The sequence below is a fragment of the Cetorhinus maximus genome, chromosome 13, assembly GCF_964194155.1.
Source record: "Cetorhinus maximus chromosome 13, sCetMax3.hap1.1, whole genome shotgun sequence".
NCBI classification, from domain to species: Eukaryota; Metazoa; Chordata; class Chondrichthyes; order Lamniformes; family Cetorhinidae; genus Cetorhinus; species Cetorhinus maximus.
The window spans coordinates 10,849,607-10,863,233 of NC_135891.1; the positions used below are offsets into that span (position 1 = coordinate 10,849,607).

At 45.3% G+C, this 13,627-nt stretch overlaps 2 protein-coding genes across 3 annotated transcripts in view; one reads left to right on the forward strand and one right to left on the reverse strand.

Annotated features, from left to right (window-relative positions):
- Positions 1–10,759, reverse strand: part of LOC144688420 (transcription factor E2F1-like) — a 28,436-nt gene extending 17,677 nt beyond the window's left edge. For both annotated transcript variants that reach the window (XM_078554929.1, XM_078554928.1), the window contains exons 1-3: positions 10,287–10,759; positions 4,725–4,815; positions 1,475–1,694 (exon numbers count right to left, since the gene is read on the reverse strand). In XM_078554929.1, coding sequence (XP_078411055.1) covers positions 1,475–1,694; positions 4,725–4,815; positions 10,287–10,604 — 629 coding nt within the window. In that variant the 5' untranslated portion in view covers positions 10,605–10,759. The remainder of the gene's footprint in view (positions 1–1,474; positions 1,695–4,724; positions 4,816–10,286) is intronic.
- The window catches only part of LOC144688419 (rho GTPase-activating protein 39-like), a 551,921-nt gene that overhangs the window by 1,509 nt on the left and 536,785 nt on the right, over positions 1–13,627 (forward strand). The window lies entirely within an intron of this gene.

A 13,627-nucleotide genomic window follows, 5' to 3' on the forward strand; every position in this document is an offset into this window, starting at 1 on the left:
AGCCAGTACAGATTCAATGGGCCAAATGGCCTCCTTCTGCACTGTAAAGATTCTGTGATTCTAAGCATGGTCCATGCTTCACGGTGATCACCACTAGCCACCGACAGAGGGAAATTTTTTTTTCGAGGATGTGGGCGTCGCTGGCAAGGGCAGCATTTGTTGCCCACCCCTAACACTCCTTGAACTGCTCGGCCATTTCAGAGGGCAGTTAAAAATCAACCACATTACCGTGGGTCTGGAGTCACGTGTGGGCCAGACCGGGTAAGGGTGGCAGATTTCCCTCCCTAAAGAGCGTGAGTGAACCAGATGGGTTTTCACGACAACCGTTGATAATTGCCACGGTCACCGTTACTGAGGCTAGCTTGGTATTCCAGATTTATTAATTGAATTTAAATTCCCACCAGCCGCCGTGGTGGGATTTGATCCCATATCCCCATGAGCCTGGGTTTCTAGATGCTAGTCCAGTAACATTGCCGCTACGTCACCAGCTCCCCTGTGGGCCGGTGAGTGGCACCACGGCGATAAGTTGGCTAGAGCTGCTTGGCTAAAGGTGCCAAAACCAAAAAAAAACCCACAAAGACACCGGACGATAACCACCTCACACGCAGCACTTGTGGCAGAACCTGCCTCTCATGGATTGATCTCATCAGTAAATATGCGCTATATGAAGCTACCCCATCCTCAGTGGATTTAAATTCCTCTGAAGAAGAGTCCTATGGACTCGAAACATTAACTCTTGTCTTTCTCTCCGCAGATGCTGTCAGACCTGCTGCGTTTTTCCAGCATTTTCTGTTTTTGTTTCAGATTTCCAGCATCCGCAGTGTTTTGCCTTTATCTTAGGATTTGTCTTTCTGCCCGCCCATCATCACACGCAGGTGGAAGGATCCCTACGATGATCCTTACGATGTGTGGCCACACCGGACACTCCTGCACACGCTTCCCTGCGGTAGTCACTGAGCAGAAGGATGACCCATTTCACCATCACCGTCGCACCCTCCGCCCTCCCCCCTCAGCCAAACCCAGAGGATCGGAGACCAATTGTGGTGCTGCTCCGGCTGGGATGTCAGTGAACTCAGCCACAGACCAGGTGAAGGGAAGTTCAGGAGTGGTTTTGATCAACTAAATAAGGAGGAAACAGCAGCGGAAGAGTCAGTAACGGGATTCAGATTTAAGGTGCGGGCAAAAGAATCAGAGAGGAGACGACAAAAAATTTTTTATGCAGCAAGTTGTGATGATTTGGGATTCGCTGCCTGAAAGGGTGATGGACGCAGATTCAATAGTAACTCTCCAAAGGGAATTGGATAAATACTTGAATGTGGGGAGAAAGCAGGGGAGTGGGACTAATTGGAGAGCCCACCAGAGAGCCGGCACAGGCACCAAGGGCCGAATGGTCTCTTTCTGGGCTTTCTCGTTCCACGATTCAGATGTTTTAAATGTCGCGGCAATCACGTTCAACGCCTGCTGCAACACTCACAGCCACTGGATGTGATTCTTGGATTTCTTGGTGATGAGCTTGATGCCTTCCAGGACGTTGGTGATGTCGTAGATTCTGCGCTTCTGAACTTCGAGGGCTTGTGCTGCCCAGTTCAGGTCCAACACACCATCCGGAGACTGCGCTAGCAACTGGATAAATCGCTTGGTGATCAGGCTCAGGGATGTGTCGTACCGAGTCTTCTCCACGGGAGATTTCAGGCCTAAGATCAAAATGACTTGCACAGAATTACAGAGAACGTACAGCACAAAAAACAGGCCTTTTGGCTCAACTGGTTCAGGCCGGTGTTTATGTCCCACACTTCCTCCCAACCCTCCTCACCTAATATGCAGCTGCGGCTCAGTTGGTAACACTCTCACCCACAAAAGCCAGGCTGACACTCCAGTGCAGTACTGAGCGAGTGCTGCACGGTCGGAGGTTCCATCTTTTGGATAAGACCTTAAACTGAGGACCCATCTGCCTGCTCGGGTCGTGTTAAAGGCCCCAGGGCACAATTTCAACAGTACTGGAGTTATCTCTGGTGCCCTGGTCAATATTTATTTATTTTTTTTATTCGTTCATGGGATGCGGGCATCGCTGGCTGGGCCAGCATTCATTGCCAATCCCTAATTGCCCTTGAGATAAGAGTGGCTGGCTGGGCCATTTCAGAGGGCATTTAAGAGTCACCCACATTGCTGTGGGTCTGGAGGCACAGGATGGCAGATTTCCACATTAGTGAACCAGATGGGTTTTTACAACAATCAGCAATAGTTTCACCGCCATCATTAGACTTTTAATTCCAGATTTTTTAAATTAAATTCAAACTTCACCTTCTGCTATGGTGGGATTTGAACCCGGCTCCCCAGAGCATTACCCTGGGTATCTGGAGTGCTAGTCCAGTGACAATACCGCTACACCACTGCCTCCCCAATCCCTCAAATCAACATCACAAAAACAAATTATCTGGCCGTTATCACATTGCTGTTTGTGGGAGCTTGCTGTGCGCAAATTGGCTGCCTTATTTCCTACTTTACAACAATGACTAGACTTCAAAAGTGTCTGATTGGCTGTAAAGCATTCGGCCATCATGAGAAGTGCAATAAAAATGTAAGTCTTTAATTCTATCGGCATAATCTTCGAACTCTTTCCTTCAGTGTTTACTTAGCTTCTCATTTAAAGCATCTACACTATTTGTCACAGCTACTCCATACCTTGCATTTGTCTAGTGCCTTTCACAACCCCAGGACATTTCAAAGCACATTGTAAAGGCAGCAGCCAATCTGTGCACTGCAACCGCCCACAAACAGCAATGACATAACGGCCACGTGATCGGTTTTTTTTTCAGTGGTGTTGGCTGAGGTATAAATATTGGCCAGGACATCAGGGAGAAACCCCCTGCTCTTTAAAATAGTACCCCGGGATCTCCCACATTTATCTAGGAGGGGGGGGCTTCGGTTTAACATCTCATCTGAAAGTCCCTCTGTACTACACTGAAGTCTCAGCCTGGATTACGGATTCAGTCCCGAGGAACGGGACTGGAACCCACAACCTGCCACCTCGGATGACTGAGCCACCGCAGAGGAAAAAGGTTTGCAACTTCAACTAGTAAATTCTGAGGGTCAAAGGACAAGAATCTTGTCACCCACATAACCAGGATCACGAGCACATTCCAGGTCTTTGAACTGTAGCCCAATAAATCATGCATTCAGCAAACAAGTTTTAAAAAAAAGTAAGGATTACCCAATGGAACAATGGGTGATATCGTGATTATGGGACTGGACTAGTGACCCAGGGGTGCTGAGGTCAAACCCCAACTGGTTCAACTAAGTCCCTCCAGACTGCGAAATGGCCATTCTTATCCAGTGTCGCTGGGCATGACTGAATTGCCCTCTGATGGCCTAGCGGGGTACTCAGGGTAACTAGGGAAACCGGGAAGGCCCCAGGGTCAACCCAATGTTTCCGAGGGTATTAGCAAGGGCAGGAAAGTAAGAATGCAGTCATTTTCCTCAAAAGGCTAAGGTGGAGGCGGTTTATATATATTTAAATTACTTCCCGATCACGATACAATGATTCCCCCATCCCTGGTTGAAAGTTGATATGTCCAGCGTTCAGGTAAAGCCTCAGCTTTGGTGCTCCCCATTGTATTCGCTGTCAGGTCACACACTTGAGGAACAGACATTGGTTCAAGGATCAGAGTGGTCGGTGCCCAAGGAAACCCCATCCCAGCACCACTCTGTAACCTTGCAAGAGGAGGTTGAGGGCGGAATATCCCACGTGCAAAATTGATCACTCAACAAAAACTTACATTTATATAGTGCCTTTAACGTAGTAAACATCCCAAGGCTCTTCACAGGAGCATTACCAAACAAAATTTGACACTGAGCCACATAAGGAGACGTTAGGACAGGTGACCAAAAGCTTGATAAAAGGAGGAGGAGCAGTTAAGGAGCGGCATGAAGAAAGATTTAGGGAATTCCAAAACTCAGGGCCCAGGCAGCTGGAGGCCGATGCCACAGCCATCATTGGTTAAGTGTAGGAAATCAGGTATATGCAAGAGGCCAGAAATGGAGAAGCGCAGAGATCTTGGAAGGTTGTCGGGCTACAGAAGGTAACAAGAGGCAAAGGGGGAGCAAGGTCAAAGGAACTTGAAGACAAGGAGGAGAATTTTAAAATCGATGGGTTGTCAGGCGGGAAACCATGTAGGTCAGTGAGCACATGGGTGAACGGGACTTGGCGCGAGTTAGCAGAGTTTTTGGTGAGCTAAAGTTTACAGAAGGTGGTGGGCGGGAGGTTGGCTGGTAGAGTTTTGCAATAGTCCAGGCTGGAGGTAACAAAGGCGTGAATGAAGGTTTCAGCAGAAGATGGGCGGAGGCAGGGACGTTCTTGGAGAATTGGCTCAAGTGTGGCTAGAGGGAATATCGGCCCTCGAACCTGACAAACTATCATGAATAAAATGAGCTGAGCTGCTATTATACACAGGTCCACTCCACTTGTATCTGCCAAGACAATAAAGTTGGCCATTTTATGAGGACCCTCTGGCCCAATCAGAAGAGCAGAGCAAACACCCAATCCCAGGCCTTTGCCAACGAGGGCTTGTGACCAACTGCAAAGGCCCCAAAGTAAGGTTCCTGCGCTTCCCAATGCTGGTTGTAAGAGCTTAGACTGGAGAGCTCAAGTCTTTCACTCACTTCTTCCTCCTGGACGGGGCTAAAGAAAATCATACCATTACAAGTTTTGCTACTTTGCACCATACCTCTCCCAGAAGACTTCCCTTTCCCTTTAGGGCTCACCATCTCCACAGCGAGATACTGATGATCACTTTCCAGCTCCAACTTCCTCTTCACCTGCAGAGAGCATCAAAAGGAACTTTGTGAAAACCCACTCGCGGATACTGTGAATAAAAAGGGAAAGTACAAATGACTGCCGCTGTTTTTGATTCCTTTTGGCCAAACACCTTCTATACAGATCCATCAATACAACCGTAAACTGCAAAACATCATACACAAAACAACCTGCGACCTTTACAGGCGTCCACGCTTTAATGGTGCAGGAAGCTCCCCTTGTTGCTCAGGGGCAACAGGCTGTGGGGGAAACATATCCCCGTCACCTCACTCTACAGCTGGCAATTGAGGGGAGGAAGAGGCCGGAATAAAACGTACCCGATTTCCCCCACCATCAAGCCAGCTGAGATGAGATAACCTTGAGCACAGACTGCTATATTGTGAGAAGCCAGTTTAGAAATAATCGCTCTACTCAAGAGGAAACTCCCCCTCACACCACCGCGCCCCCCACCCCACCCCATCCCATCCCACCCCCCAACTTATTTGCCTCAGTTTACATGACTGGGGTGAGGTCTTGATGCGCACAGGGTAGTGTCCCTGCCTCTGAGCCCAAAGCTGCGGGTTCAAGTCCCACTCCAGGACTTGATGGCCAAGGAAGGTGTGTTCAAGGGGCGGCCAAACAGGGTGATTATCAACCGGCAAATCATTCCAAATGGCCAGGCGGTAAGAATGGGAGGGATTTCTGGTCAGCCACGTGGTGGTGGAAAGAAAGTTGGAGCCTCTACCATCACCGTCCATAGCTCCAGGCTACAACACGCATGGAAAATTGGATGCTGCCTCAGCAGCTTGGACTCTCTGAGCGAACTGTAACACACCAGAACCACATGGATGGGAAGTGAAACTGTTGCGAAATTTCCGGGGTTTCAACACGGTCAGGGTAGACCAACTCCAATGACGTTGCTGTAGAGGAGGGAGCAGATAAATCTTTAAATATTAAAAAGGAGCGCGCCACGTTTTTTTAAAAACTGTGTCGCCTTACTTAATATCTGCCTAATTCAAGCATGTTTTTGCCTTGCTCCTTCCACGCTGACCTTTGCTGAGCATCCATCACTCACCCATGTAGCAACTGGTGGCTGCCATCTCTGAAGCTTCTATTGTTGCCAGTCAGGTCAGCAGCACACAAAGCACAAGTCTAGTATAACCTCCACTCGGGCATTCCACACAGCCAAACTACACCCCTTTTTGGCAGGATTGTGTGGCAACCTATTTTTAAAGGAGGGGAGGGGTAGGGGATAAGTAATCGTCAGGGAAGATCACCGAGCCATATACACATGGCAGCCCCATAGATCATGCAGCAGCCACTCCCCCACAGACCCTCACAGGCTCCATCTCCTGGGAGACAGAGATGGGGCAGCAAGCCAATCCTTCACCATTCCACACTTTTACCCAGGAGGTCGTGTCACGTCATAACACACACCTCAGGTCTACTGGCTTCGAATTCGGCAGCTCTGGTAGAGGAACCAAGGTTTGAATCATACGGCACAGCGGAGGCCACATCTGGAATTAAAAGTCTGATGGTGACCACAAAAACATTGCCGATTGTCGCAAAAACCCATCTAGTTCATTAATGTCCTTTAGGGAAGGAAATCTGCCGTCCTCATTGGGTCTGGCCTACATGTGACTCCAGGCCCACAGCAATGTGGCTGACTCTTTAAAAAAAAAATGTCCTCTGAACACGGGCAATTAGGGATGGGCAATCATTGATGGCCTAGCCAGCAATGCCCACACCCCACGAATGAATAAAAAAAGCCTGCCCAGAGTGCCTGCTCTCTGAACGCACTGTCCAATTAGTCCCACTCCTCCTGTCCTTTCCCCATGGCCCTGCAATTGTTTCCTTTTCAAGTATTTATCCAATTTCCTTTGAAAGTTATCTTTGAATCTGCTTCCAACACCCTTTCAGGCAGCGCATTCTAGATTACGACAACTCACTGCAAAAAAGGTTAAATAACTTGAAGTTCACCGAAGTTCGTGAGAACCGAGCGATAACAACCTTTTTTTTATGGCTCCAGCATGTCATATAGGTCCCTGCTAAGTACATGACAAACGTCTAGCTAGCGTGGTACCTATCAGAAGCCTTAAAGCACTTCAGGCAATGGCTGACTCTTGGAGTGCAGCAACTGTGTTATAGGCAAAGTCTGCAAGTATTCCAGCAATAAGACTTTGGCAGCCGCCATGGCAACACCTCTACCACTCAGAGCCCACATGCCAACCAATCAGCACTCTCTTCTCATGAAGTATAAATTGTTATTCCTTTTACTAGTTGGTATTCTTGGGAATTGTCCTGATGAGTGCGAGACAAAAAGTTTCGACAACAAGTGTCTTTTTTCAGCAATACTCAATAAGATTTTCCTGTTTCAGATTCTGGACCATAGACGTGCAACATTAGCTCCAGTGAAACAAGCCACTTCATCCTCACTCTGAACTCCCATCTTTGGGTGGGAATAGATCAAGTTACAATTCCACAGTTCCTCCACTACATCTTGGAAATACTTTTTTTATATTTAAAAAAAAATTGTGAGCCTAGTCAGCAAGTGGCAGCTTGCTATTCGGTCGTAAGAGCCTCACAGGAAAGTCACGTGCACTTTCCAGCAAACATCACCGAGAAACCATCAGGAACACAAGAAATATGAAGAGTAGGCCACACGGCCCATCAAGCCTGCTCCGCCATTCAATACAATCATGGCTGATCTTGGGCTTCAGCTCCACTTTCTGCCTGTTCCCTGTATCCCTTAATTCCACGCGACACCAAAAATCTGTCCATCTCAGCCTTGAATGTATTCAACGATGGAGCATCCACAACCGAATGGGGTGGAGAATTCTAAAGAGTCACAACCCTTTGAGTGAAGTAGTTTCTCCTCATCTCAGTCCTAAACGATCAGCCCCTTAACCTGAGTCTGCGCCCCCGTGTTTTAGATTCCCCGACCAGCTGAAACAATCTCTCAGTGTCCACCCTATCAAGCCCCTTCAGAATCTTGTATGTTTCAGTAAGATCACCTCTCATTCTTCTAAATTGGAGAGAATATAAGCCCAATTTACTCAGCCTTACAACATAGGATAACCCCTTTATCCCAGGGGCCAATCTATTGAACCTTCACTGTACTGCCTCCAATGCAAGTATATCCTTTCTTAAGTGTGGAGGCCAAAACTGCACACAATATTCCAGATGCAGTCTCACCAAAACCCTGTACAATTGTAGCAAGACTACTTTATTCCAGTACTCCAATCCCCTTGCAGTAAAGTCCAACTGGAACTATAATCATTCTCTCACTTCCCTAGACCAGAAGTAGAAGCAAAAATCACAACAACAGCCCTCTGACTGAAGTCAACTACCCCAACACAACAGAAATCAAATATGGGCCCAGTGCCACATCATACAGTTGACACACTCGACCACCTTAAAACCCAAGGACATTTTTGTTTTTATTACTTTATAAAATAAGATTTTAGTTCACCATTTAAAAGGAAAATAATTGTCCCATGTGCTGCTAGTTCTAGCAGAGGTACTGGTAGGAAGGAGTTAGCAAATCCTCAATGTGAAGGAGGCACCAACAACCAGGGATTTTAGAGGTGGTCTCAGGAACTCCTAGGAACCAGGTCCACTTTAAAAGTCAATATAATTAGAATTTTACTAAAACAATTAAATCAGCAACCTGAGAAGGAGATTGCTTTCTGAAAGAAAATCTGTGGAAATTTAATAAATTAGAGCTCTGAGCAACAAATCAAATGTCAGCCCTTTTTTATTGCAATAAAACTGATTGCAGCTGAATAACCTTTTTAAAATGAGTTTTATTCAATTTCAAAGCAGGCATGATCCAGGACTCTGTGTGAGTCCTTCCACAATAGCTATCTAATCTCAGGCCACAGCACTGTGGGAGCAGAGTGGAAGGGGATGGCTTTGCCCTGGGTGTCCCTCCCCCTCCACAGCTCTTTGTTTACCTTGTGAGGGACTGATTCCCAGCCCAGGGCTGACAGCAGCCAGCCTGCTCTTAGGCCTCTCCACATGCAGTTCTGCAACTAGCTCACGAGTTGCAGTCACCCAGACTGTGCCCCAAGTGGCCTTACAGAATTCAAAGTGCAAAAGTATCCAAGGACAGGAATCTCGACAACGACTTGCATGAATTTGAGACTTTTAATGCAGCAAAGCAACAACTTTATATAGTATCTTTAATGCACTGTAATGAAACATCCCAAGGTGCTTCTTGGAGCATTATTAAAGAAAATTTGACACCAAGTCACATAAGGAGATAGATTTTAGGACAGGTGACCAAAAGTTTGGTCAAAGAGCGTGTTAAAGGAGGGAACAGATGCAGAGAGGTTTCTGTGTTCAGGGCCTAAACTGTGCCCACAGCATCAGCACACACAGAACTTTGGTTTTCCATTCTCTGGTTCAAAACACTTGCTGCTCTAGGACCTGTGCCCAAAGCCCCATTACTTAATGTCCCCAGACTGGGGGTGGGGAAGAGGAGTGTGATCTTAAAGGGAGGGATAGGGACTACAGTTTCGAACCATGGCGTACTGATCAGTGCTGCTCTCTCCAGCTACTGAATGCACTGTCTTCCTGTCTTTTTTTTTAAAGTGGCACTACAGCATTCAGCACAAGGAGATTTTTCAGACAAAGTGAGTTAACTGGCACAGGAACGTAGGCATGATGTTTTATTAAGTTATCTGGCCAGCTTGGCTGTTTACACAAAAATGTCTCTTCCTAACCCCAAGAACAGTTTCACTGCAAGGCCGGGGACAAATCGACTAACACACACACAGATGTGTGGGTCATATACTTGAAATGTTGGTGGGAGATAACTTACCAATCGACTAACAAACAAAACTTGCCTAACTAAAAGACTCAAATCATCTGTAAAACAACCAAATAATAATAAATACTAAAACTTTTGAATGCAAAAATATTAAACTGTGCTGCCTTCTTCACTATCTTAAAGTAGTCTAAACTTAGTGTGAAAAATGCTTAAAGCTAAGTATTTTGATCAGTAAAGGGAGTATGATCAGCATTAAAATAGATCTCTTTGTGACTTAGGTAGATTGTCTAGGTTGCAGTGAGATGGCTGTGCTGACACAGAAGCTCAATGAGAAGGTGTAAGGGTATACGTGTTCAACCACAGTTAGCAATGTTCATCTGGGTGGACCGTGGGGCTGTCAGGACTGACAAGCGTAACTAGAGTGTATAAGGATCTATCTGTTCAGCTACACGCAGTAATGTCCCTCGGGGTGCCAGCACTGCACACACACACATGTATAACTAGAAGATATGTTATAGCCATTCAGGAACGTTCCTCTGGGTGGATATTGGTGCTGCTGTCAGTACACATAAAAACACACACACGTATAACTAGAAGATATAAGGATCTATCTGTTCAGCTACACTCAGTAATGTTCCTCTAGGTGAATGTTGGTGCTCTCAGTATATACACACACAGAGACCCTATATACACACACACTCACTCACTCACTCCAATTACCGGCGGGCGCCCCAGGGGGGGCCGCTGTCCCCACTCGGCTGACCCGGGACCCTGGGGAGTAGCAGCAAACAGCAGGAGCCCCTGAGCCTCCTCCTCCGCCCCGGCCCCCGTCCCGGTCCCGGTCCCGGTCCCCGTCCGCTCAGCCTCTGCCTCCGGCTCAGCCCGGCCACTTCCTGGGGAGGAGAAAATCAGCAGCGGCTGCCCGAGCAGCCCCTCGGGCCCGCAGCAAGACACGGTCACCATCCCGGTCTGGGTGGACAGGAGGGAATCGGCGGCGGGCTCGGGATTTATCGCACCCGGTAACAGTTCTCTGGACATTGTTAATGTTGCAATTTTTTTTTTTGTTACTGTCTTTGTCCCTTTTTGTTTTGGATCCTTGTTCTCGCTGCAAGAGAACGCATTAACAAATTAATATTAATTCGGCAGCAAGTTATAATTCCAAGTGCTCGCCCCCCTCCTCCTCCCCCCCCCGGTGCTATCCCACGGATTGATGCAGGTTAAAAGGATACTTGGAGTTCAGCTCTATCCAGGAAGCTGCCAGCTGCTCAGACCTGGGGCTGCTTTTTTTTTTACGCGCCAAATATTTGCCGCGAAACAGCCACCCGGCCGCGTCACAATGGGACGCCACGCCCCCCTCCTCGCCCCGCCCCCTCCGACACCCGACTGGCCGCAGCTTCTGACGGGCCGCCCCCTCCGTCCAATCGGCGGCTCAGGCCCCGCCCCCGCCCCGCGGGTTTGTCTTTCCGCTGGAGCGGGGAAGGCGGGTTTATTTAAATTGAGAGAGATAGAGGGGGGAGGGGAACCAGGAAGTGCCACTCTGCACCCTTTAAAAAGTACCATAAAAAGCTGCTTAGACTCAATCCCCGTGTTTACTATTGAGAATCTCTTGTTATTGCCCTTGTTTTTGATCTCCTATTTCTATATTGTTATTGCCTTTGTTTTTTAATCACCTATACAATTTCTAGATTGTTATACACCTTGCTTCTAGATCTATAATATTTCTAGATTGTTATACACCTTGCTTCTAGATCTATAATATTTCTAGATTGTTATATACCTTGGTTTTTAATCACAACTACGATTTATATATTGTTATATACTTTGTTTTTTAATCTATATTTCTACATTGCTATATATCTTGGTTTTTAATCACCTATACTATTTCTAGATTGTTATATACCTGGTTTTTTTATATATAATGTTTCTATATTCTTATATACCTTGGTTTTTAATCACCCATACTATTTCTAGATTGTTATATACCTGGTTTTTTAATATATAATATTTCTATAGTTATATACCTTGATTTTTAATCACCCATACTATTTCTAGATTGTTATATACCTGGTTTTTTAATATATAATATTTCTATATTGTTATATATCTTGGTTTTTAATCACCCATACTATTTCTAGATTGTTATATACCTAGTTTTTTTAATATATATTTCTATATTGTTATATACCTTGGTTTTTAATCACCCATACTATTCCTAGATTGTTGTTGTCCTTGGTTTTCAATCACCTATAGTGGGTTATTAGCCATAGTCCACTAAGGAGCATAGGCATCTGTCCACATTTCTACATTCTGTCATTGCACTTGCTTTTTCATCACCTATACTATTTCAGGTTCCAGCAAGGACTCTTACTGCTTTAGTTGGGCAAGATGGAAGAAAACTGGAGAGGCAATAAGGGAAAATAGAACACATTTTGGAGATTACAGTGAACACAAAGCACTGTCCTATTGTTTCTTGTTTAAAACTCCAAAGGAAAATACCTTTGGTCACAAAACACATTTCTATCTTCTGTTACCTGTAGCATATAGTATTGGAAGAAAATGATTTGGTTTGCATCATATGACAACTATGAACAGTCATGTAATATACTTTTATAAATTTTGCAAATAAAGTATATTTTGGGGGGAAAAAAGCCTATTCTGTTATCCACAATCTAAGGCCTGCCTACCATAGTATACAGAGGGGCTGCAAAATGGGTAGAACCCCTTGGGCTGTATGTTTGACATGCAATGCATATTGTTAATATCACATCTAATTAGAATTGTATTGAGGCACCTCAGGGTAGAACTGGGGGGAAAAAAAGAATTTATTGCACTTTCTGTAGTGGTACAGAATGTAATTTAACAAACTTTGAATAAAGCATATTTTTGGAAAAATAATCTATTTGCTGTAATTGCACTTGTTTTTGATCACCTGTACTATTTCTCTATTCTGTTTCTCCCCTTGTTTATTGATTATATATACTATTACTACAATTCCTACATTCTGTGTTTTTAAAAACCTAAAAGGAAATCAGAAGCAAACTTGGGTGTCTTTCTTCTCTTAGACTAGTGCAATAACCCAATACTCTGCCCCCCTCCACATGCTTTTGCTTGCAAAACAGAGCAGCATACCAGTAACCGAGCTATGGCCCTCCTGTCCAAAAAGCAATAATTTTTCCTCCAAACCACTCCATTCAATCGTGCAGACTCTTGACACTTTCTGCAACAATTCTGCAGGGTGCAGGGCCAGCTGTTTCCTCCACAGCAGGCTTGCTCAACAAATGAGACCACAGGCAAGACGTATGCATGAGATGCAGAGTCCCTGTATGTACAGCAATAAATTAATAACTTGTCAAAAATCAAGCATGCACATAGAAAAAAAATGGGGCCCTAATCATTACAAAACCCAAGTAAAGATGGCTATTTTTAATGTATGTGAAATAAAAAACAGAAAATGCTGGAAAAACTCAGCAGGTTTGGCAGCGTCTCCGGAGGGAGAAACAGAGTTAATGTTTCAGGTTCGTGACCTTTAGCTCTGAAGAAAGGTCATCAACGTGAAACATTAGAATCCGTGAAGAGGAAAACAGAGTTGAGTGTTTACAGCATTTTCTGTTTTTATTTCAGATTTCCAGCATCGACAGTATTTTGGGTTTTTTTTAAACTATGATGTCTGCTTTGATTCAGCTGCATCCTTGTTCATAGAAACATGGAACTATCTGCTCACATTCCACAGCACTGTCTTAAGAAAAAGTTCAAAGAAGTTACTTGAAAGGAAACTTTCTTGGCAGCCTTCCTTTGAGTATAAAGTTGGATTGTGGATCAATACCTGTGAATCAAAGATGGTGAATTTGCAATCTCAGGCTATGTCAAGGATGGGAAGGGTGTCCTTGCTACAGGGAATAACCTGGTAAGGGAGAGCAGGAGAAGCTTGCTCATTAGCAATTCCTACACACTGTTAAGGCAGGAGTTGCATTCATCAGTGGACTGCACCTCAGATAATTGAAGGGGTATGTACTGTGCTTTTCATAGACACCACTTTTAAGGCAAATGGTTAAGGGAAAAAA